The 24,624-nt window shown below is 38.2% G+C and overlaps 1 protein-coding gene across 3 annotated transcripts; it reads left to right on the forward strand.

The window, feature by feature from the left end:
• On the forward strand, positions 1–18,783 carry LOC103705802 (uncharacterized). Of its 3 annotated transcripts, none has more exons than XR_015973430.2 (9): positions 1–283; positions 631–1,745; positions 6,230–7,586; positions 8,145–8,424; positions 15,768–15,875; positions 15,987–16,265; positions 16,824–17,031; positions 17,338–17,481; positions 18,034–18,783. XR_015973430.2 is itself a non-coding variant. In XM_008789661.5 (8 exons), exons 2-8 carry the CDS (start codon positions 671–673, stop codon positions 18,220–18,222), a joined length of 3,432 nt encoding a protein of 1,143 aa, XP_008787883.3. In that variant the 5' UTR covers positions 1–283; positions 631–670; the 3' UTR covers positions 18,223–18,783. The 3 variants fall into 3 exon arrangements, 1 of the variants encoding a protein (XP_008787883.3); XR_003385417.4 differs by having other exon boundaries at positions 16,824–16,881; XM_008789661.5 differs by lacking the exon at positions 16,824–17,031.
• Positions 18,784–24,624: the final 5,841 nt, after the last annotated feature.

The following is a 24,624-nucleotide window of genomic DNA, read 5'->3' on the forward strand; positions in this document are numbered from 1 at the left end:
GCAAGTCAATAACCTGAGCACTTTCTTGAATGCTAATATTTCCGGTCTGAGGCTCGGCTCCAGAAAGCGCGAGGCCTAATTCCTAAATCCCAACGGGAAAAAAATGACGTCCTGCTCTCGCCGCCTCGCCCCACCCCTCTCCCTCCTCCTCCTCCGCGTGCTCCGCTCCTAATGGCGGTGGACAGCGTCGCCCACGGCCGCGCGATCATCTCCGCCACCGCCCTCGAAGGTCGCCGAGCCTCGCCCAATCTCCGCCCCTAGGGAAATCCACCTCTCTCGATCCGTAAGCCCTCAATCTCCTCCTCATTCGCTCCGTTCAGAGCCCTTCCTTTTCCTTCAGTTTCTTCCACGATTTCGATCCCCTTAGCTAGGGTTTCGGACCGGCTCCTAGGACTCGCTTGAAGCACCGATCTCGAGGGGAATGGGCGCTCGATTTGCGGCCCCCCGATTCTAGAATCGCCGGTTCAAGGGTTTCTTTCCGAGGAAAGTCAGGTTTTGGATGCTCGGATTAGGCTTTTCCCGCTCGATTCTGGATTTTTGTTTTTTTTGCCTTTTTTTCTTTAGGTTTTAAGTTGATTTGAGAAGGAATTGGAGAGCGAGAAACAGGTTGTTTTTTTGTTTGATTTGCAGGTGTTTCTGCCTTCTAACATTTGGGTGGATTCTTTGAGAGATGGCGGACTCCGTGGATGTGGTGTTGGAGTTCTTGAGGAAGAACCGGTTTGCGAAGGCTGAGGCTGCTTTGCGAGGGGAGCTTAATAGCCGGCCGGACTTGAATGGGACGCTTCAGAGACACCTTTCTGAGGAGAAAGATGAAGTGGGAGAAGATACTGGAGGAGTTAGTAAAGCGGGACGGCAAGGTACAGGCATGCGGAGTGGAGAGATGTCCAAGGAGTTTATTGTCAAGGAGATTGAAGTAGGTGGCATTGGTAATGGGTCCGAAAGCAAGAAAGGCTCTAGTTCTAATCAGGGCCAAGGCACAACTGATCTGTACCCTTGGAATTTTGGTTCTGCTAATAGTGCTTCCAATTCTATTTCAAGGGCAAGTGGTGCCACTGCCAGCAACTTTGCAGAGCTCTTGATATCTGAGGAACCTAGGCATCACCGTGGTTTGTTGGCATTAGAAAAGAGGAATTCTGCTCTAGAAACTGATCCTGACGCGTCTGCAGAGCAAAGAATTTCTTCTATCGGGGGTAAAAGTAAAACTGAGATTGAAGTGAAGCCTGAAGTCAGTCAAATGAGTGTTTCTAAGGCTGAAAATACTTACTCCAAAGACCATTTGCTAGATAGCCTGTGGTTGAAAAGTGAGGAGCCATCAAAGGATTGCTCCATGAAGACAGTTTTTCCATTTCCTGTGGACAATGCCTCATCTAGTTATGATGGTGCTTCAGGCCATGGTAATGATAGAAAAGAGTTAAACAAGAAAGTGGAAAGCAATGATAATATAGAAGTCACAAAGGAACAGCTAGATAATGTGGGTAGGCCATGCTTCTCAGGGAAGTCTCAAGAAAGTACAGAGCAAAAGAATACCAAGAGTTTTGATTTACTGCATATTGGTAAAAACCAAAGGGAGGAGCTACCAAGGCTGCCTCCTGTAAGGCTTAAGTCCGAAGACAAGTTAGTAAATCTTCATTTGGAGGAAAAGGTTGACCATCAGGCATCTGGAACAAAGCTCTCAGGTCCAGACAACACCTTTATGATTGGGTCTTTTCTTGATGTCCCTATTGGGCAAGATATCAACTCTTCAGGTAAAGTAGTAGTTAAGCCATCCGGTAACTATAGTTTAGATTTATTATATATAAAACATAATGTCTATGTTATGATGTTCTTGTGGCACTTAAAAGGATTTATGACCATCCACTTGATTCTCATGACTCTTACCTCTTTTCTCTGCTATTCTTTCTTCTTGTGCGACAATAAAACTAGTTTTATTTTTATGTATACTGCCTTATGCCTATTCCTTTTTGTACTCCCTTATACCTATGTCTTTTTGTACTCTCAAACTATAGGTGGGATCAAGGTTCGCCATACCGACCGTACCGACGTACCGGTGCGGTCTGATATTGGTACGGTACCGGTACCAAACCGAGCCGATCCGGTACCATACCGAAAGTGCCACAGCTCATGGCACTTAGCGTGTGGCTTTAGCCACACGTTGTCTCCCGTGAAGAACACCCCGTACCATGCGCTGTCTCCCATGAAGAACACCTCGTACCGGTGCAAACCAAGCCGGTTCGCACCGGTACAGGCCATGAACCGATTAGGTTGGTCGGAACCGATTTCAATAGCCGTACCGTACTGGTGCCTATCGGCACCCGTACGGTACAGGCTGAACCGACTCGTACCGGTCGGTTTAGCAAACCATGGATGAGATATTATTTCAACATTGAATGCATCATGCATGAATATGTCATGCATTTCAGGACCATATTTAATCTCTCAGTGGCACGTAATTTGTTGGATGGGAATATGTCATGCATTTCAGGACCTTTTATCCAACTTGGTAGAAGCACAATGAGGAGAATCCTGGGTTCAGCTCCATCACACATTTGTAGTTCCCCTTAACTTTGCATGGGAAGACTTCATCTTCTGCCCTTTCAGTAATTGATTCCTAGCAAAAAAGCATTCCATGCTTCAGAATCCATATAGAAAGTTCCTCAAGTTCATCTTTCCCAAGAAATTTGGCACTTCTTATTTGATGCTTTCTCCTATCCGTAGCGTATTAATCACTAGCTGTGTCATGCCAGGACCCACACAGATTGATTATTACATTGCCAATCACTTCGTCAAGTACCTGTTTATAATATTGGATTCAAATTACTTGCTACATGTTGGATGTATGCTACTAAATATTGCAATATAATGATAAAAAGGCTGTTTTGGGTTCAGATTTTGGAAACAAGAGCATACGGGGGGTTTAGGATCAGTTTAGCAAATCAAGGATTGATCTCATGATGGTTAAATTTCTGGGTAATAATTAAATTGTTGACCACATCTAATCAGAATTATTTTTTAGTGTTCGTTTGATTTATAGTACTTATAGATTAAGAATCTAGTAGTAGTTTCGAATAGAAATGAGACTAGAACCTGTGACAGATACCTTAGAGTTCATTTTTTTATATAGTATCAAAATCTTTATCACTACATTCCCTCTTTCTATGCTCTCTCCTGAAGAAATCAAAGAGGTTGCTAGATGTAGGCTTTGGTGTCACAAAGAAACAAGGAAAATGAGCCTTTTAAATCATAGCTAAAAGCTTCTTAAGTTCCTACTAGGAGTCTGAAGCACTTAAAATCCAATATCCTCTAGTTGAATGTACAAAAGTAATTGAATTGGACAAGCCAGTCAACTACATTGCAGGGTTCATTAAGATGGGGCGAGGGTCAATGTGGACCTGTGCATTGAAAGGACTGGTGCTCTCTAGGTAATCTGGTATATAGTTGAAAATTTAAATGAGCAGTTTTAAGTCAATAATCCTGAAGCAGGTAAATTACATGTTAATGCATTCTAGAAAATAAAACACATCCTTGATTGCTGGACATCTTAAAAGTAGGAGTTTTTCTTCTTGGAATAATTGGGATCCTCCAAGTGGAATCAGATATCACTAAATAGTTGAACTGCTGAATGTCCTCTTCATATACTCTGCAATCTGCATATAGCTAATCTCACCGAAAGTCCTATAACTCTAGAAGGAATTTTGATGCCTTTTTCTCGCCTTAGAGGTCCTTCATTTTTCTCTTTCCATCCCCTTCTTTTTTATCTTTAGGTCTTCTGCTTAGCATCTCTGAAAATTTACGCTGTTTCTCTTTTGCATTTTTTGTAGATAAGTAGTTTGTATGATTGTTGTCTCTTACATGCATCACTGTAGATGCGTGAGCAGTTACTTTTCTAGTGTTTCTTGGATTTCACTATTGTATTGTTGCATCTAAATGAAATAGAAACAGTCCTCAGTCTTTCCATGAACCAAGCTGCATTATAATCATCACCTGAGTGTTCTTGGAAAGCCAGGTTATTTGATTTGCAAGTATTTAAGTATCATATGAGTGCAATTTTCCTCTTAGGGCAGTAATTGATCACCTGATCAAATTAAAGGACCAATTTATCAGATCCGAGAAGATTCTAAATTAGCTGGTGAGTTGTAGATCCACATTAGGAAGTCAGCATTATTACCAGGATCCAAAAAAAGCAAGGGATGGTGTGGCATTTGATTCAGAGTTCCCATTTAAGTTTTAGGCCCTATGAACGTGACAGAACTTATGGGAAACTTGGTTCAGCCATATTGTTTAAAGGTCCTGGACTCCAAGCCTCATCTAGGTACTTTCTTCTATATAATTGGAATTCTGTTGTGAGTCATCAGAGTTCTCATGTGGCTTCTTGAGGTGCACTTGGCTTACTGTGTAATTATTGATTTTCATGCTGGCTTTAATTAATAATGTAGGTGTCTCTTTTTTATATTATTTTCTACGAGAAATATAATACCAAGTCATCAAGAATCATCCGTCCCTTCTTTTTTTTTGTGAAATTATGACAAAATAAAGGAAGAGGAATTTTCTGCTATCTTTTTTCAGTTTATTCTTCAGAAAGGATGATGATAAATCATCACATGACCAAATCATCTATTAGTTTTGGGACCTACAATGCATCCAATAGGTGTTGAAGCCTTTGCTGATCCCATCTTTCCTTGAAACCTCTGATGCATCCGAATAGGCATATGGCCAGACAATCAGATCAGATGGATGTGCTACTAGTTAACAACGCATATTCTCTAATGACCAAGTAAGACACAATTAAGGGCATATGTGCTTGACAGGAAAGAGAGACAGAAAGGCATTTAGAATTAAGTGGATTGAGACATGGGTTTCGATGCAGTACTGTCTCCCATTTCAAGAATTCTATAATCCCCATCTTTCTATTTTTTTTAGACAAAATTAGGACCTGTATTCTCCCTCCTCATTTTTATGGTATAGAAAGAAGCGTCAAAGAAGTGTTGTACTCCTTTTCTTATTCATCAAAGTGTTGTTTAATGCTCTTTTGGCACAAGAATTGGGGTCAGCAGTAAAGGTGTCTTGCCGGCTCAGGTGACTTGGTTGAGCAAAAGAAACATCTAACCATAGAGCAATAGTTGGGACCTCCTTAAAGGGGCCTGTGCAAATCTATTTAAAAGAAAGTTGTTATTGGGGTGAAGACAGATTCGTTTCATGTAGAAGAATTTATCATTCTCTGAAAATAAAGATTGTTAGTTAGAAGATAACGGTTATTCAAAAGTGGTGGAATTGATTGAAATTGTTGTTATCATGAAATTTTTAAGGATGGTTTTCTTTCAAGGTGAGATGAAGGGTCCTTTAAAGTAGAGGATTAGCAAATTGGGTTGGATAAGTGTTCAGCATTGATGAAGCGTTGGCCTCAGGTAGAGAGCAGATGATTTATATTGTTCAATAACGGACATGATTCAGCAAAGATGATATTGTTTTTTTTCCTGATCATTTTGATCATGGAAAGATCACTAGTCTTGTATGCACATCTATTTTTATTAGTGCAACTGGCCAATTGTAAGGCTATTCTGGATATCGTTGCAGCATGTTCTTACACATTCTAATATCATTTGTGGAATTCAGGTTCAATCTTTTGAGTTATGTAAGTCATTTGACTTGTGATAGAACTTTTAAGAGGTGTCATGAATTTTAGTGGTTCTATTGTCCATTGGATCATTAAGAAATGGCCTAATGATTTCTCTTGTTCTTTGAGTGTATGAGTTAGCCATAGCATCAGGATTTTTAGTCAGTGTTCTTTTTTATTTACTTTTGAGCAGTCCTGCTCTTAAAGGCTAAATGTGATCACAAATAGACAAAGCAACCTCTGCCTCCCTCTCCAAAAAAAGGAAGCCTCACTCCTCTCTTATGCTTTCCCTTGTTGTTTTTGACTCCAAACCCTGGGAGGTTATCCTGCCTTTTAACCTTCTCTTGAAATTGTTTTCTCAAGAAGTCCAGTAGGGTTTGCTTCTTTATGTAACATGGTGATTGAGCCTGTATAATTGTGTGTTCGACTAGAATATATGCCCATTCTGCACTCTGTCAAGAATATTTTCAAGCTTTTCCTTGTTGATCTTTAGTTAGAGAATAAGTGGTTCTGTGTCTGCTGTCACATTTCTTTTATGGCATATCATCAGTTTATGCATTTATTTTGTTATTTATATTATAGTTTTGCTTCAAGCTCACAAATTCAGTGTGGCAACAGGTGGGAAACGAACAATTGGAAGCAGCTGGCTATCTGTAAGTCAAGGAATTGCTGAGGATGCTTCTGACTTGGTATCTGGTTTTGCTACTGTTGGTGACGACTCAGTTGATTACCTAAATGAGTATTGGGATTCTGATGAATATGATGATGATGATGATGTTGGGTACATGCGACAGCCTATTGAAGATGAATCCTGGTTTCTAGCACACGAGATTGATTATCCAAGTGACAATGAAAAGGGAGCAGGTCATGGGAGTGTTCCTGATCAGCACGAGCGTGTTCCAAGAAAGGATGAGGATGATGAGCATTCTTTTGCTGAAGAGGATTCATACTTATCAGGGGAGCAGTATTTACATTCAAAAAACATTGAACAAGTTGCTGGTTCAGAGGGACCAATGGGACTGAGAATGTCTGAAATGTATGGAAGAAGAGATGAAAATGATTTGATAGCTCAGTATGATGGGCAACTGATGGACGTTGAAGAGCTAAATTTGATGCGTGCAGAACCTGTTTGGCAGGGCTTTGTTACCCAGGGTAATGAACTTGTTAGGTTAGAAAATGGGAAAGTCCTCAATGAGTCTGAACGGGGTTATCCTGATGATCCTTCTATTGAAGATGATCAGCATGGTTCAGTTAGGTCAATTGGCTTGGGCATGAACAGTGATGCTGCTGAAATTGGCAGTGAAGTCCGTGAAAGCTTGGTCGGAGGAAGTAGCGTGGGGGACATAGAATACATTCATGTACATGATGCTGGTATAAGTGGCAGACGGCTCTCTCAATATGATACAGACAAGAGCTACTTGAATAGTTCTAAGAAGGATAAAGTAAGGGGAAATAAACAGGATCCAGATAACTTTATTTTGGCTTCCGGAAAGGGTAGTCGCCTGCCAGATGTGAGTTATATTGATGGTGGGTTTTCTTTTCCACCACCTACAAGAACTGGAGATGTGTTGGAGGCTGATTCTGGTAAGTCCTTATGGTCAACCAGGGGTAATACTGTTGTCGATGATGATGCTGGCGAATGTGCAAATGGCGTGGTTACAGAGGATATGCTTGCCACATGGAGGCGAAGAAGCAACAATTCTACTCCTCTAAGGAACCTCAGAGACGAGAAAACTTCTGATCCTGTTAGATCATCAAGAAATTCAACTGCATCATCAACCTCAAATTACGCTTATGCTGAAAGAGAGGATATTAATGGACAAGAGTACAAAGCAAATGATGCTAGAGAAGAAGACCCTGGGACAACGCTTGAGGATGAAGAAGCTGCTGCATTGCAGGAGCAAGTAAGACAGATAACAGCTCAGGAGGAGGAATTTGAAATCTTCAATCTTAAGATTGTGCATAGAAAAAACAGGCATGTTTAACCTCGTATTCTGCTTAGACCATGCCATATTCTAACTTGATTAAAGATTATATTTGCTGTTTTCATTAATGCCAGTTTACTTTAGGGCCAGTTTTGGTTGCCTGACCATCCCCTATGAGATATATTGCATTTTAAGTAGGAGTTACAAAGTGGGAATAGGCCATTGCTCCCCCAATCCTGAGTTTTTAGGTATACTGGAGTCCATCTAAAAGGTGATTTGGGTATCCCATAATTCTTGGGATTGCCGAAGCAGTGGGCTTCTGCGAACCCCCATCGTCAGCCCCCCTCTCAAGAAAAAGGGAAAAAAGAAAAAGAAAATCATCCTCCTGCCTCTCTTTACACCTTGCCAAGATATCACAAGCTTGTTATCTATCCAAACAGGCCTCTACTGCTAATGCTATCTGGAATTTGTGCCGAGGACAACCCATTTATTTCTTTTTTTTCTTTTGTTTTCAGAAAATAGTTTATTCTTATTTTCTTTTCTGAATATTCTTTTTCTTCCTTTTGGTCTAACCCTGTTTTTGTTCCTGCTTGACTACAATTTATCAGAACTGGCTTCGAAGAAGATAAAAATTTCCATGTTGTTCTAAATTCAGTAATTGCTGGACGTTATCATGTTACTGAATACCTAGGATCAGCAGCATTCAGCAAAGCTATTCAGGCACATGACTTGCATACAGGCATGGATGTTTGCGTGAAAATTATAAAGAATAACAAAGATTTTTTTGATCAGAGCCTTGATGAAATTAAGCTTCTGAAATTTGTTAGCAAGAATGATCCTGCTGACAAGTATCACATCTTGCGCTTGTATGATTATTTCTATTACCGGGTGAGTATTCTTTTTTAAAAAAAAATGTTCTGGTACATATATTTGTGCTTATCTCACTTAATATTTCTGACGTAATGAGTCTCCTTTATCAAATGAAACTAAGTTCCATCTGTTTGTTAATTTGTCATTATTATACAATACTTAGTTATGCTCCACAAAATTCTGAAAAGAGGCATTTAGTAGGGATTTATTCTTAGGATGTTCTTTTGTTAAGTTGTATAACTTCATTTGTTTTACATGTTGTCAAATTTAGGTTGTATTACTTGGATATTGATGTCATTCTGACTCGTTTTGTTTATTTATGTTATATTGTAACCCAGTGATGATGGGCTGTGGCCATGCCTGGGTCTTCTAGGATGTTGTCTTTATTAGTTTATTATCTTAAGATGAAACACCACTGTCTCCCTTCTATCTTGTTGTAGACATTTGGTCTTATTTTACATGGGAAGCCCATCTCTTGCCTAAAGTTTCCATGGTTGCTAATTCTGCACCAACCCATAGAGGGTTAACATCATCTTATATGGTCATGAAAGTTGTGAGAATTTGATGGGCCATGCTTTGATTTGTAAAGCTGAACCCATGTCGATGGAAGCCTGTCTGGTCAAAGTTTATTGAGGTCATCTAGGCCAGTCTTACATTATTAAAATCTTTAGTGGTATGGTCTGCTAGTAAATAAATGAAAAGTGGGTAGAAAGATATAGATATAATTTCTTTAGATGTATCACTGTGTGTTTTAGTCAATGAATTGGTACACTACATTACAGGGAGATACCAAGAGGCACCAAGCATATGCTTATTATATGCATTATTGTAGCAAGATATGGTCAATTGATTTTATAGTTCAATGCATGTTTTCAGAGTTATCAAAGTATCCTTGCTGCAATACATCTTAAGTGATCTGCACCTTTAGTTTAACTTTATTTTAGCTATTAATTGCCTCTTATGGTGAGCGAATAATCATTTTTCCTTGCTTGTCACTTTTATTGCACTATCAGCAATTTTATACTTCTGTTCATCATGTCTTGAAACTTGATCTTTCACATAAATGCATTTGGATCTTAAATCCATTTTTTCCTTTTATTTCTTTTGTTATGTTCATTGCTTTGTACTTGACATAATTTATCATCATAGTTCATAGACAAGCAACAACATATATAAAAGTATAAAAATACCAACTAGAGACCGATAGCTTCGAGATAAACAACTAAGGTTTGTCGTACCGGTTGAGTCTGGTGCGTATGACCATACCATAGTGGTACCGAATCAGTACGTGGTACGAGGGGTGTACCGACATTCGGTAATGCTGAACCGGCCTCCATACCAAATGTACCAATACTGTAGTAGGATGGTATCGGTATAGGGTCCGGTATCGAGACGACGTAAACAAAGATAGCACTGGGCACTTTCTGGAACTCATTTGCAAAAGCAATATGCTTTATGACTTTAAGAAAATTGTTTTGGTTTTCTTAACAATATCCAGTTATCTACTGAAATAATTTCAGCTTGCTAAAATGATATATACATCATGATATTTTCAAAGTCTTGATCATATATACCACCATGCCAAGGTTTAGAATATGTGGATAGTGGAAATATTGGTTCAGGCATCATATTATGATGTACGATGCCATGCCATGTGTCAAAAACCGGTAAAACATACAGATGAGATACTTTATAATCCAGTCTAGTTTGTCAAAAGTTGTTTGAAAGTGATAAGTAAACATGCTTTAAGCATGTAAACTTCTTCTTTGACTCATTTGAACATTCCAGAGTTTTGAATGAGGTTGAGAAAAGTATATTGGTCTTGGTGGGCATGATTGTTTAACACAAAGATCATCGAACCAACTCGAACCAGGCTGTTCGGCCTATATGGAACCGAACTGATACCAAGTCGGGTCAGTTCAGCAATATGGGTCAATTATAAAAGTTCTCCCTTCCACCTATCTCTCCGCCGAAGAGTCGCCTCCCCCCCCCTTCAATGCCGCAACATTGTCAACCGAAAAGCCACCCCTCCCTCGCTCTCTCCCTCCCTCCCTCTATCCGTTGGATGCTTGTCTCTTGCTCTCTCTCCCCTCTCTTTGATGTCATGATGTCGGCGGCCGGTAAGCCTCCCCTCTCTCTCTCCCTCCCTCTTCCTTCCCACTCCTTCCTCTCTCTCTCTCTCTTCTTCCTCCCTCTCCTTCTCCCTCTCCCTCCCAATGGATTGGTACGCCTTGGCTCAGTATGGTATGTACCAGTACTGTACCCAACTGGTCGTGGCCAATACGAGCCTCTACACATATAATGAACTATACATATTACCATATACAGATGTTGAGATTGACATGTTCAACGCAGTTGCATTATCTATAAGTAGAGAAACATTAAAGTACATGCGTAAGATAAAGTGCATATTTCTACTGCTTGTGGTTGATGAATGGTAAAGCTATTTGACACCGAGTCATATTTGACTCACATTAAAACCTTGCTCTGTGGTTGATTCATAAAGAATTCTTATGAGTTGATTCTACTTAGATTATTTTATGAGGTATTATAAAACTGTTAGACCTTGATCTTGAGTACTCTAGTTAGGGCTGATATGTCATCATGCTTGGAACAAGCCATCATGGCTTAGGCCCAACACAAGATGTTTTGAACATGCCCAGGTCAAGCTCGAGGAACAATTAAATTCTTGCGTTAGGGTAGGGCCTAGCCTCAAACTTGGGAAGTTCTACCCAATCAATTAGTCGGGGCTTGGATATAAGGCAAATCTGTAGGCATTGCAAGAGGGACCAATAGGGGTTACTGGGATTGGTGTGGGCCGGTTGCATGGTGGGGTTAGGGGCTATGGTGTGACAGGATGGTCAAGACCAAGGTCCGCCGTACCGGTACCGGTCGGCGTACCGGTGGCCGGCCGGACCGGTACGGTACCGGTCCGGTCCGGTACGTACCGGCCGGTACCGGTACGGTACGCGGTGGTTTCAAAAACCACAGCGCGCGGTGCTGTGGTTCTAAAAAAAAAAAATCGTACCGGTGCGAACCGGCCGGTTCGTACCGGTACGAGGCCGGTACCGGCCGGTACGGGCTCCGAATCGGCCGGTACGGGCCCGTACCGGCCGGTTCGGATAAAAAACCGGGAATACCGGTTTTTTTGCCGTTCCGGTACCGGTCTAGGACCGGACCGGTACGTACCGGCCGGTACGGCATTCCATGGTCAAGACCCTATGAAGGTGGAGTAGGATAAAGAGGAGAGAAGAGGAGTTGATGACAAGAGAAAGCAGAAATTGATAAAGTCGGGCTGAGACGGGACTAAGGCTAGCCATGAACATAATCTAGACCTAACAATTTGAACCCAGCTCGAGCAAGAGCCCAAATATAAGTAGCTTAAGCATAGCATAATTGCCCTAGGGTTGACCCAATCCCTTTCATAGACTAGATTTAGTGGTTGCCAGATAATGAGTCTTACTTGAAACCAAGGTTTGCCATATCGGTCTGTATCGTACTGTACTGATACCGAACCGATATATGATACCATACTGTACCAACACCCAGTACGCCGAACCTTACCATATTGTACCATATATCAAAACTGCAATAGGATGGTACCAATACGGGTTTGGTACCAAGACAGCGAACCTTGCTTGAAACTTTATCCTCTAAAAAGCATTGCAAGAATTATATCATCAACATGCAAAGGAGGGACCTGAGATTGAATAAGCCCCAACAAACTTCATGCTTAATGCGTTAAGGAAATTGTGTGCTGCTGCTAAAAGACAAGGGAGAGAGTGGAGATGACAAAATAAGAAGGAACTAGACTCTTACAGTTGATTTTTGTCCAAACCACATAGTTGTGAAACTTTTTATACTCGTACATTCTCTCCTTCCAAATTTCTCGCCAAAAAACATATGAGATGACACCTCCTGTTTTCTTTCTTCTAGTCTGTTGCTGAGTGCAAAATCCCCAATTTATGCAAAGATGGGATTGCATTGGCAAGTATCTTGCACCACATGAACCATGAGGTATAATTATGCAATAGTAAATGTGGAACGGTTTTGTGCCCTTTGTACATTGCATTTGCTTTTGCAAGAGATTCCTCTTCTTGCAAGATTTTTGTAGGCAAGAATTTTTCCAAGCACAATTGTTGGAGCAAAACCTTAAGCTTTGGGCAAAACTGAGACACCACATGTTTCAACAACTGGCCCTAATACAAATGAGGCAACTGATTAGTTATGGATAGTTAATTGTTTGCTTATCACAGAATCATAGAATATGATATCACAGTGAGCATCATCAATTTTATGATTCAAAATGGCAAAGTGGTCACAAATTTCACCACATTGTCATTCAAGTGTCTCTTGAACAATGATTCCATGTGCCCCCAAGGTTGACCTCTAGCTAATGTTTCCTTTTTATTACATCCTAATTAATAGCCATCATAGGACACCCAGAAGTTACAAACACCTTTGCAAGCATCCTATCACCTATTCCTCTGAATTTTTCTACCTAGGAGTATAATGCCTTCCTAAAGCTCTGAATGTCTATGATGTCGTTTTAGCACCTGAAAGAAGCACTTGGCCATCATACATCTGGTCATCTCTCTCATTGGTCAATCATTATGAGAAGAACCTTTCCACATTGTTGATTCTCATTGATTTTATACTTTAGAGACTTATCTCAAGTCTCTGACATGCTTTGCTCCTAAACCTTTTTGCCTTTTCAGGCAGCAACAATTTTCCAAATGATCAACAAAGACTGTTCTGATTATGCCTTTTCCTCCAATATGTGAGGAATGCCTCTGGCATTCGGCTAGCTGCAAATATTTTGAATGCCTAACAAATTGGCGCCTTACATGCATGAGCATCAGAAGAAACGATGCCTTGATGAGCATAGTCTTCTCTCTTTACAGTATTCTACCTGTCCTACTTACAAAAGTAAGACTTAATACGATAGCATCCACATCATGAGCTTTTAACTCTCCCAGTTCTTGGCATACGGCCTAGGTATCTAAGATAATAAGCAATTATTCCACTTTCCACTTTTAGAAGCAGGCAACTTTTTTCCATTTTCTTAATATTAGTATTAGCTTCATGCATTGTATTTCGTGTCAATGTTTACCCTCTGTTGTTAAGAAAGTGAATTTCACTATCTTCTCCAGATAATTTCTTGCAGTTAAAAATATTGTTAGATATTGGAATGAATAATTAAGCCCCATCTCTGCCATCTTTTGCTGCCAATAAAACTGTCATCTTCTGATTTGCAAAGCCTATTAAGTAAATTAAAGAGGGGAAATGAGATGCTCTTAGCACTAAATGGATCTGCAAAGTTAGCAATGATGGCGGTTGTTTCCGTCAAGTATTCAAATTTTGAGGATCGGTATCATATCGATGCCTGCCTGGTACGATAAAAACCTTGATATGGGATTGATGCAGGGGCGGTATGCCTCAATATGTCTCAGCATAAATGAGCAAAAAAGTTATAAAAAAAAACATGCAGCGAGTGGTCGAGTTGGTATAAGGTTGATATGACCCAATATGGTGCGCTATGGGTCTGGTTCTCCCTGCTGCTTCTGGCACCTATTTACTGGCTCATGGCTGGTACGGTCTGACCTGTGTGGGGCTTGTGTGCACAATGTTTCAGTCCTTGGTGTCAACCAAGCAATGCATCCAACTTCAAACTCACAGACCTACTATGTACCATGGGTAGTTCATCATATGCTTGACCAAACTCCACCGTACAAAGAAACCTGGGCCTTCACTCCTTCATTTTACATTACTACACTCGGTAGTGGTGGGAAATATTCTAGTAATCTTGCTCTTATGGCATCAGTCTGCTTCTCAAAAACAATATTTTCAATTCTGATCTTCATTTTTACACCAGTGTTTTAGAGATTTCTGAAAAACCCTACACTAGCAAAAGTTACTTGAATTGACATCATCACAACCTCTTTCTTAGCAACCAAAAGCATGAAAACTGATGATTACTTTTTTTCTTTGAGAATATATACTATTGTCTGATGATGTTCATGAAAAGTTATGATGTTCTTTTATCTCTTCATATTTTACTCGCAACTTGCAAGGACATGTCAGGTTAAATGAAGGAAGCTCATTCTGTCTAGAACTTTTTGGCCCTGTTTTCAGAATAATCCTTTGCCTCCTCATTATCTCGTCACTCATTTGCAATGATTTTGATCTTATCCTCCCAGTATCATTTTTCTGCAATTCTTATACCCTACTGTTGACACGCAAATCATAATCCATGCATACAAGCATGATTCCCTTCCCGAGATCATTTCATGTATTCCAACTTCGGAGTAACTTATGTCACAGGAATAATTGAAAGGTTAGATTCTAATTGATATAATCAATGCATAATCTCTATAAAATATTTTCTGTGTCTTATTATAATTATGGTGAATTAAAATTTTTGCTAGTTGCAATACATTATGGTGATTATTAAGCTTCCCGACTCTAAACTGAAAAATGTTGGCTGAACCTCCAAAATTAAATCCCAACAGTTGCTTGCATTTAAGGCCGCACAGCTTAGCTGAAAATTGGAAGTATTACTCGAGCGCAAAAGCACCCTATGCTCCTTTTTGACTTTCCGGGTTTCATTTCAGAATATTAATAAACTCTGGAATTTTTCTCTGGTCTAATGGACTCTTCGTAAATTCCATGCTTTCCTCTGATAAAATTCATATTGTGATTCTAGATTAAACGCTGACATTTCTGTAATCAATTCTAGGAAAGCAGGATAATCATCACTGATTAAATACCTGACTTCTCCCTAACCTAAATACTCGAGTTCTCCCTGTGAAATTTGATCTTCTGTCTTTCTGATCTGTGCCAATATTTCACTTTACTAACATCTGATTTGCTGATTCTATGAATCATCAGCAGGTGATCTTAAGCTGTGAAATGACATTTCTTCTACTCCTTTTTTAACTTTTTTCGTGTATGTTGAAGTCAGTTTAACATTGCGCTTCCTTTTTGCATATTGCAGTTTAGAATAACTTTGATTGCTAACATGTTTGATTATCTTAAGATCCCATAGCTCATTCTCACTGTCAAGGTTGTGCATGCTTAAAGTTGGAAATGTCTTTGTAATTTAAATATATCTCTTTCTAGGAGCCTCCTCACTCTCTCTCTAGTTTACATCTACTCTGAATTTGAAGTTCGTTTATATGGACAGTGTAGCCTCCATCTCCACTTCTCCATTAAAATATGCTTATGAATTTCGTGTTGCCTTTGAAGTATTTCTAGTTGAATGGCCAATACTTTGATTCAAGTTATCAAAAGTCAGCGTGCTATTTGTTTTATGTCTTCCTTGGCTATTGTTGTTTAGCTGATTCTCTTGATTTTTGCAGGAACACTTACTGATAGTTTGTGAACTTCTCAAGGCAAACTTGTATGAATTCCACAAGTTTAACAGAGAATCTGGAGGGGAGGTTTATTTTACAATGCCAAGATTGCAGGTTGTATGCCACAAGTTTATTGCTTTAACCTTGAAATTCATTATTTACGTTTTTATTTCTCATAGCATGTACTAATACTCTTTTAAATATTGAAAATATTTTTGCGTGCAGTCAATAACTATCCAATGCCTGGAGGCACTTCAGTTTTTACATGGTCTTGGTCTTATTCATTGTGACTTGAAGCCTGAGAATATATTGGTGAAGAGCTATAGTAGGTGTGAAGTAAAGGTCATTGACCTTGGTAGTAGTTGCTTCGAAACGGATCATTTATGTTCTTATGTACAGTCACGATCCTATCGTGCACCTGAGGTTATTCTGGGCCTCCCTTATGATAAAAAGATAGATATATGGTCACTTGGATGCATTCTGGCTGAACTCTGCACAGGAAATGTAAGTTTCTAGGTTTGTTTACTTTCAGTTTTGTATATAACAAATATTCTATTTGATTGTGCACTGTATAGGTCAAAAAATATATGTAAACTTTAAATGTGCCATTTTCATATTCTGTCCCATCACTTCTTCATAGTTTGGGGCAAGGATTCAAGACCCAGGACCGTCCCTCCATTATCCTAGCATCCCGATCGACATGCCTTGGGACATCCCCCGTCCCAAGTATTGGGATGGGGCAGGGCAGTGGCATGTTCTGTTCTATGGGAAAACCGGGACAGCCCTATCCCACAGGATTCTAAACTTTAGTTAACATGAATGTTGCCTTTCTCTTTTAACCTTTCCTAAGATATTAAGAATAAGATATTGGTTTTGAGTAAAAAGTTACACATCTTGACTTACCCTGTTGTAGCCCACTTTTGAGGAAGAAAATGAACTTCTTGGTATGTATGGAATTTTAGCGACCTTTTGTTATCTATCTCTACTTGCTGTAAGAATTCACTCAGTTGAATTTTGCTGCATTTCTGTCTCCTGAAACAATTAACCCTGTGCCTCATGCAGGGAATTTACAACTGGCTTACCATGAACTACTACTATATCATGGTTTTAATAGCATACTGTACGTATTCCATGGAAGCTCTTGCCTATGCAAAATTAAGGAATTTTGTCAGGAAGGAGTGGTCTCTTTTGCTGATGTTTCTTATGGTGCTGGTGACTTTGACAGTTTTTGCTTTTTAAAGAAGAGGTCTAAAAGGGTGGTCTTTCTGATGTAACCTCATTTAAAGCTCTCTTTTTCTCAATCCAGCTACCTCTTTGAATGTTCTTGTTCATCTTTTTCAAAATTATACTTTCCATAGAAATCCCACTTTGAATTGCTCTCAGAGAGCTGAATAGAAAATCCTAGCCACATAATGACCTATATGGTAAAGAAGATTCTCTAAATTTGTTAACCAAAAGAATTATTTGAAAAAATCTTGATCATATCAGACTTATTTATGTTTGTTCTCTTAGTAAACATATTTATAAATTAATTGTAACTGCAGGTAAAAGGAATTAATTATTCATTTTTTGACAGGTTCTCTTCCAAAATGATTCTCCAGCAACATTACTTGCACGTGTGATGGGAATCATAAGCCCTATTGACCAGGACATGCTTGCAAAGGGGCGAGATACATACAAATATTTCACAAAAAACCACATGTTATACGAAAAGAATCAGGTTTGAGTTCTTTCTTAATAGGTGATCTCTTCATGTACTGAGAATGAACTGTTGCAAGTTATTTTCTTCAAGTGCATCATCTGATTTGCTGCAACAATAGTGAATTAAAAGTAATAGTTTTACTACCTGAATAAGTCATTATTAAACTTCAAAGTAGCCTATTTCTTTGTTGTATATACAGTTTCCAAAGACAAAATACCAGGAGCATCTCTTCCAACAATCTTCATATAATTTCCTTGTCAAATTGTTTTGACATCACATGGTATATCTAGGGCTCTAGAAATGGCAAATTGTTTTGGCATCACATGGAGTTGTATAGTTTCTTCTTAAAATGGACTAGTGTCGTCGATGAAGTTATTTGCATCTTGGGTGGAGCAAATTGTCCATCTTTGTGTTGTTTCAGAAGTGGCCATCATTTTATAGAAGCTTTGATGGCTTCCACTTTTGTCAGTATGCATATCAGTCACATCAGGAATCTCACTTTATGAATAAAATTCTCTGTCCTGTTTCATGATATCATCTAACCATAGAGCTGTTTCGACTCCTTTTCAGGAAACCAATAGGCTAGAGTATTTGATTCCAAAAAAGACATCGCTGCGACATCGGCTGCGTATGGGTGATCAAGGTTTTGTTGATTTTGTTGCTTATCTTCTTGAAATAAACCCAAGGAAGCGTCCATCGGCATCTGAAGCATTGAAGCATCCATGGCTCTCTTTTCCTTATGAACCAATATCCTCGTGAACCGTCTTCACTGATGAATGCATTATGCTGCTGGAGAATGTTTTTGTCTGCCTCATCAGCGCATGCTAAATTATGACATTAAGATTGCAGACCTGTCAGATTCTACCAGGACTGGATAAGCATATCGAAGCAGCAACAGCTGCCTCAAGAAAAAGCTCAGGGTCTTATCTTCTCATGGGTTTTGCTGCTTCGAAGGTTGTTTGATCACATTGACAGCAGGTGCCGACAGTCCTCTTGGTGCTGCAGAGCTGTGTTGTAGTCTAACTTTTGTTTGTTGTAACCAGAATGTAATTGGGCATGCACTGATTTGTGTCTTCACCTGGATAAGGACTGTCCTGTTGTATATGATGTGATTATTATTTGAGGCCTTTCAGTGTTGGCTGTGCCCCGGTTCTGACCTGTGTTTCTTTAGAGGTCTTGTTAACAGTTTTTTTTTTGGGGGAATATTGGCCCGAAAAAAAGAATCAAAAGTTGAGTGTACTATCATCCGGTTCAACATTTTTAACTGCAACCATCATGGAATTAGCAGTGAGCGTTATAATGTCTGACGTGAGTTTTCCACATCTCAGCTTATTCAGTAGCGTTGGATCTTTTTTTGGGAAGTTGTGTGGGTTGTTATTTAAAGTCCTAAACTTTTGAATTGTGTGGGTGCATATTTAATGGAACAATATCTAATGAAATTCCTTAAAGCCACTTGATCGTCGTTATGCTCATCTTTGGCCCAACATCTCCACTTTTGTTTCTTTTTTATTCGGTCGAAGGGATATACTTGTATGAATATGCTCATGGGAGTCACCATACAAAAATTCCAAAATACGAGAAGGGAAAATAGAGAAAATCTTCTAGAGCAACTCACCTGCCGCACAATTCGTGTCCTGAGCCATGACAAAAGAACCAAAACTGATCTTGAATCCCTCTTAAGCACAATATGGGATGTCCACAAGAACCTTCTGGTGTAGCTTAGCCCTTCTCCAACATGTAACTCGGCCATGGAACAAAAGCCATGCTTGAGGAAGCTAGGGGGTGGTGGCTCCCAGGAAAAGATAATCATACGGTGAAATGCAGAATCTGCAGGAGGTGAGCCTGCCAGAAAGGATCATTTGGAGAAGCAAAGGATGGGGAATTTAGGTTGGCCAAAGATTCAAAAAACTGAGGAAAACGTGGAGAACGGACGAAACTTATGGAGGAGATAAAAGGATAAAAATTAAATTTTTATCTATTTGTTCTTCAGAGAATGAACCAACGCCTTCCGAGTTGGGACAACAAAAACCGCTTCTGTTCTTTCGTTTTAATTTAACCCTAACCCTCGTCTCCTGTTACACTCACCCTCCCCGCGAAGGCAACTCCGCTACAGAGCTTAATGTACACGTGAGTATATATATATAGACTATAGAGAGAGAGAGAGAGAGAGAGAGAGAGAGAGCGAGTACATCGTCCAAAGGACGTGTCTCCTCCTTTCTAAATCAAAACCACTTTCAGTAATAATTAATAAAACTGCACCTAAAGTCCCCTCAGTTTCCCGCCCAAATCAACAAGCAATGAATTGAAACAGAACACGATCACACTAATAAAAGAACTAACGAAAGAGATAAGCTATGCGATCAAGAACACCATCGCACAGAGAAAAAGAAAAGAAAAGAAAAGAAGACGAAAAAGAGAGAGAATCCGAGGACTCGATGCAAACCTGACACGGTTCTTGATTCATTCAACCTTCTCCTTTGTTTTTCTTTTGGAACAGCCACCGAGAAAAAGAAATGGGCCGTCCCAATTCCCATTTCGTGCAACGAAGAGATCACAGAAACAAAACAGAAAGCAAAGAGAAGATCTTGCGAAAAACTCTCAAGCAAAATAATTTTATACCACGATGATAATATTGATGATGCATATATCCAACCATAATTGTTCAAGTATTTAATTAAAGTCTCTCCATAAATAAACTCGGAGTCTTCTAGCTCATGCCTTCGGAAAAGCCATAAAATCAATGGATATTATATACCTAAAAATAGACTAGGCAAGGGATCCTTATAGTATAACCAAAACATCTTCGGCGTCTTTCAATCAAAGAAACTACCTTATGTATAACTATAAATCATGGATAGTTACCTAACAACCAAGATTAGCCAACTAAACCATGTATGTGGACCATATAGAGACTTATCTAACATTCTTCCACTTGGCCCATATGACGTAGCCAGACAATCTTTATGAGTGACAGTTAACACAATAATATGGCTACAATCACTTTATTGTCACTCAACTAATCAACTAGTTATATAACTATTACCTAAATAGAAATTCTCTATACACGGTCATACTCTCTAGGCGAGTACTTTCTTCAATGTATTACAATACATGATACTTTATGAATGATTTCCATTTAATAGTTATTTCATGAGGTGGCTCCTTATGAGATGGTTGTTGTTGAATTGATTGTTGTTCAATGAAACATAGAGGATTACTTTGAAAAGATACCAACTCTTGTGTATTTAAGGGTGCCACAAGTGATCCCTTTATTTTCTTAAATTCCACCATACAAGAAAATTCACTCCTACTAAATTCATGATCCTCATCAAATTTTGTATTTCTAGCCTCAACAATTCTTGAAGTATATGAGGGACAATAAAACGTATATCGTTTGGAATTAACTACATATCCAATGAAAAAATCACTTATGGTTCTGTCATCCAATTTCTATAGGAGTGGATTATAAACCCTTCAACTAGATATGGACAACTGCATATGTGTAAATGTCTTAAATTTAGTTTCCATCCATTTCAAAAGATATTTTAGAAATAACCTTAAATAGAATTTTACTTAAGATATACACAGCAATGTTATTAAAGCTTCACTCCATAAGGATAATAGTAAAGTTGAATTTCTTATCATGCTCCTAATCATATCTATAAGTATGCAGTTCCTTCTTTCAACCACACTATTTTATTGTGGAGCACCTGGCATCGTGGCATCGAGTATTGAGCAATAATGTCCTCTTCTTCAAGAAACTTTGCAAATGGACTGCGTACCTATCCTTTTTTTGTGCATCTTTCATAATATTTTTCACCTCTATCTGATCTTATAATTTTTACTTTTTGTTTCTTTTGTTTCTCTACCTCTACTTTGAAAATCTTAAAAGCATCAAGTGCTTCTGCTTTATCAAATAAGAGATATACATATATCTTGAATGGTCATCAATAAAAAAAATGAAATAATTTTGACCATTCAGACATGGTGTAGAAAATGGTCCACGGATATCTATGCGTATGATCTCTAGAAGCTCAGTACTTTTTTTGGCACCCTTAGTGGTCTTATTGGTCTGCTTTTTCTTTATGCAGTCTACACAAGTACTAGAGTCCATAAAGTCAAGAGCCTTTACAACTCTATCGTCTACCAACTATTTAATTCTCTCTATTGAAATTTGTCCCAATCTCCCGTGCCAAAGTTTAGAGGAGCATTCATTAATAATACCATGTTTAATGCCAACTTCATTATCATGCAGAGCTAAAAGACAAAGTTCATAAGTGGGGTCTAATTCAAATTTAAATAAATTATAAAACAGAATTACAAAACCAACAATTTTTTTGTTTTTCAGAAAATCCATAACTGAACCATGAAAATTAAATTCAAATCTAACACAAACCAATCTTGAAATAAAAACCATTTTTTAGAAAATGATGGAACATAGAAGGTATTTACAAGGTCTAACTGAAACCAGATTTTAAAAATAATCTATAAGTCCTCACTACTTCCACATGCGAACACAGCCGATTTCATGAATAGGCGCTTTGTTCACTTTCCACTGGTTTTCTCAAGTTTAGAAAACCCTACACATTATTAGCAATGTGAATTATAATAGCTGAATCAATCTACTATATAGTATTATCAAAAGTTTCAATAAAACAAGATCCATGAGCATACAAATGTGAGATTACTTTTCTTTTCAAGTCATTTCTTATACTTTGTACAGTCCTTAAAATATCAATTTTCTTGCAAACATGGCATTTATCCTTATTACCATCTCGCTTTAATTGCACACATGCTTTCTTTTTTCAAGGAACATCGTTACTATCCTTAGCATTTTCTTTAGCACGGTTTACATAATGAACACTCGCAGGTGTCTCATGCTTCAATCTCTCTTCTTGTACACACATGGTCAGAAGTTGATCAATTGAGCATTTTCTTTATTTGTGTTATAAGATATTTTAAATGGTCTATATTATGTAGGGAGAGAGTTGAGAAGAAAGGCACTAAAAATGACTCAAAAATCTCGACCTCTAGGGACCTCAATTAAGCAGCAATATCCCTCATTTTCTTAATATGTTCTTGCACACTCCTGCTTTTGTCATGTATCATGCCCAAAAACTTCTTCATTAGAGTATTGGCTAATACTTTGTCAGAGCTTACAAATTGTTCCTCGATAGCTTTCATGTACTCTCTAACGTTATCGCATTCTAGGATTGAACCCCTAATGCTCCTACTCCCATAGGACTTAATGAGCGTAAGACTTAGACTATTAGATTGCTCTCACAACTCAAAAGTAGCCCTCTCATTTGACGTACTTGATTCCATAGGAATGCATGGTTCATCCACATGGAGAGCCAAATACAAATCCATACACCCCAGAGTCAAGAGAATCTTATCCTTCCAATCAGAATATTTATCATCCAATAATATTGGAATATGAGAAGAATAGTTAAGAAAAGTAGCAATAGAAATAATTGCACTAACTAAAGGCAAATATGCATCAATGCTATAAAACATAAACTTAATTTGAACTAACCAATTGTTAAATTCAACAGTAAATTCTAAACCTTCCTATGGGTAGAGGTTGAAAACATGCATAGAATTTATTTAATTCTTCATTAATAAGATTAGTAAACATAAACACCAAAACAAAATATTCCATACCTGTGGACCTAGGAAAATTCCTATTTTGATATTTAGTTTACTATCTTATTCCAATTAATGCACCAAAATGGCCACCTTCATGTAGCATCAGGTAATCATGCCAAGTAATCATTTATCCATATGTGACTAAAATTGATTATACATCACAATGACTTAAGATTCTGTGGCTATTCCTAAGCCTATGATATCTCAGAACATTATATTATAAATAAATTATCAACTTATCCAAATGTTGATAAAATAAAATAAACAAACTAATCATGTAATGTGCAAAACAAACATGCTATTACATATAGGTTCCTGATGTCCTTAACTGTAAACTAAAATTTATAAATAGATCTCCAAAACTTATTCACTTATCCTTGTTTTCTTTATTCTGTTACAAGATTGATCCTTATGGTTCAGATAAACCCAAGCCAGATTGGTTCATGCAAACCGCACTCAAATTCAATCAATAATGTGTCTATCTCAATTTAATCAGATAGAATTAATCAAGTATTAAGAAAAAAGATACAAATTAAACAATAATGCAGTCCTAAATTAGATTAATTAAGTTCGAATTGACCAACTGCATGTGAAGCACAGTAAACCAAAATGAACTGAGTCAATTTGATTTGGTTTAGTTATTTAGTTAAAAGCCTAAAGTTATCAGACCATACCCGAAATATATACGTACGGAGATAGCTTCTATAATTGGCCTAATCACCCAAGTCTAGTAAGGATTTAGCCCAAAAAAGGTTAAGTCACTTTCTACAATGACCATTTAGAAAGGCTCTGAATATCCTATGGGCTAGGACACTTCTTTTAAGTTTAGGACACAAAAAAACCTCTCGTTAATACTCATCGAGTGATCCCTTTCAAAGGTAATAAATGACATAGAAATCCAGAACTGTTTACATTTCTTGACACTATAGATATTCTATGCTCCGAAACTATCAACAACGATAAAAACAGCTGTTTTGTTATTTCAGATAATTAATGGATACAATGCAGCCATGAGTTTCCGGTCGCCAGATTGAAGGATGGACAAATAGTGGCACCGGTCGTGGCTTCACCATCGTCCGTTATTCCCCTTCTTTTTATTTTAATGAAAACAAAACAAAAATCTTGCTTGAAAGATATTCCACAACATTGTTTACAAAATTTCTACTATGCTAGAATAAACGTACAAATATGGTACATAAAAACTAACCGCATAATATCAAGATCATATACGATTCAAATCTAAATACTAAACAATAAGGCTAGAGGATGCTCTGATACCACAATATAAGAAACTATCTTAAGCAAAATAATTTTATACAGCGATGATATTAGTAATATGTACCTCCAGCTATAATTGTACGTATTTGATTAGAGACTATCCACACAAAAAAAATAAAAAAAAAAAAAACGTTTTCTAACCTATGCCTCCATAAAATCATAAAATTGATAGCATCACAGGCTTAAAAATAGACTAGACTAGGGATGCTTATCAATATTATCAGTTTTCTTTCC

Source organism: Phoenix dactylifera, chromosome 15 (assembly GCF_051530095.1).
Source record: "Phoenix dactylifera cultivar Ajwa chromosome 15, Ajwa_hap1_PhDact_Kaust_v1.1, whole genome shotgun sequence".
Lineage (NCBI taxonomy): Eukaryota > Viridiplantae > Streptophyta > Magnoliopsida > Arecales > Arecaceae > Phoenix > Phoenix dactylifera.

Excerpts from the sequence above, each read along its gene's own strand:
- LOC103705802 (XM_008789661.5), top strand. The coding sequence starts at position 671 with ATGGCGGACTCCGTGGATGTGGTGTTGGAGTTCTTGAGGAAGAACCGG. Across the intron at positions 7,587-8,144 it reads ATTGTGCATAGAAAAAACAG|AACTGGCTTCGAAGAAGATA; the intron begins GCATGTTTAACC and ends ACAATTTATCAG. Across the intron at positions 8,425-15,767 it reads ATGATTATTTCTATTACCGG|GAACACTTACTGATAGTTTG; the intron begins GTGAGTATTCTT and ends TGATTTTTGCAG.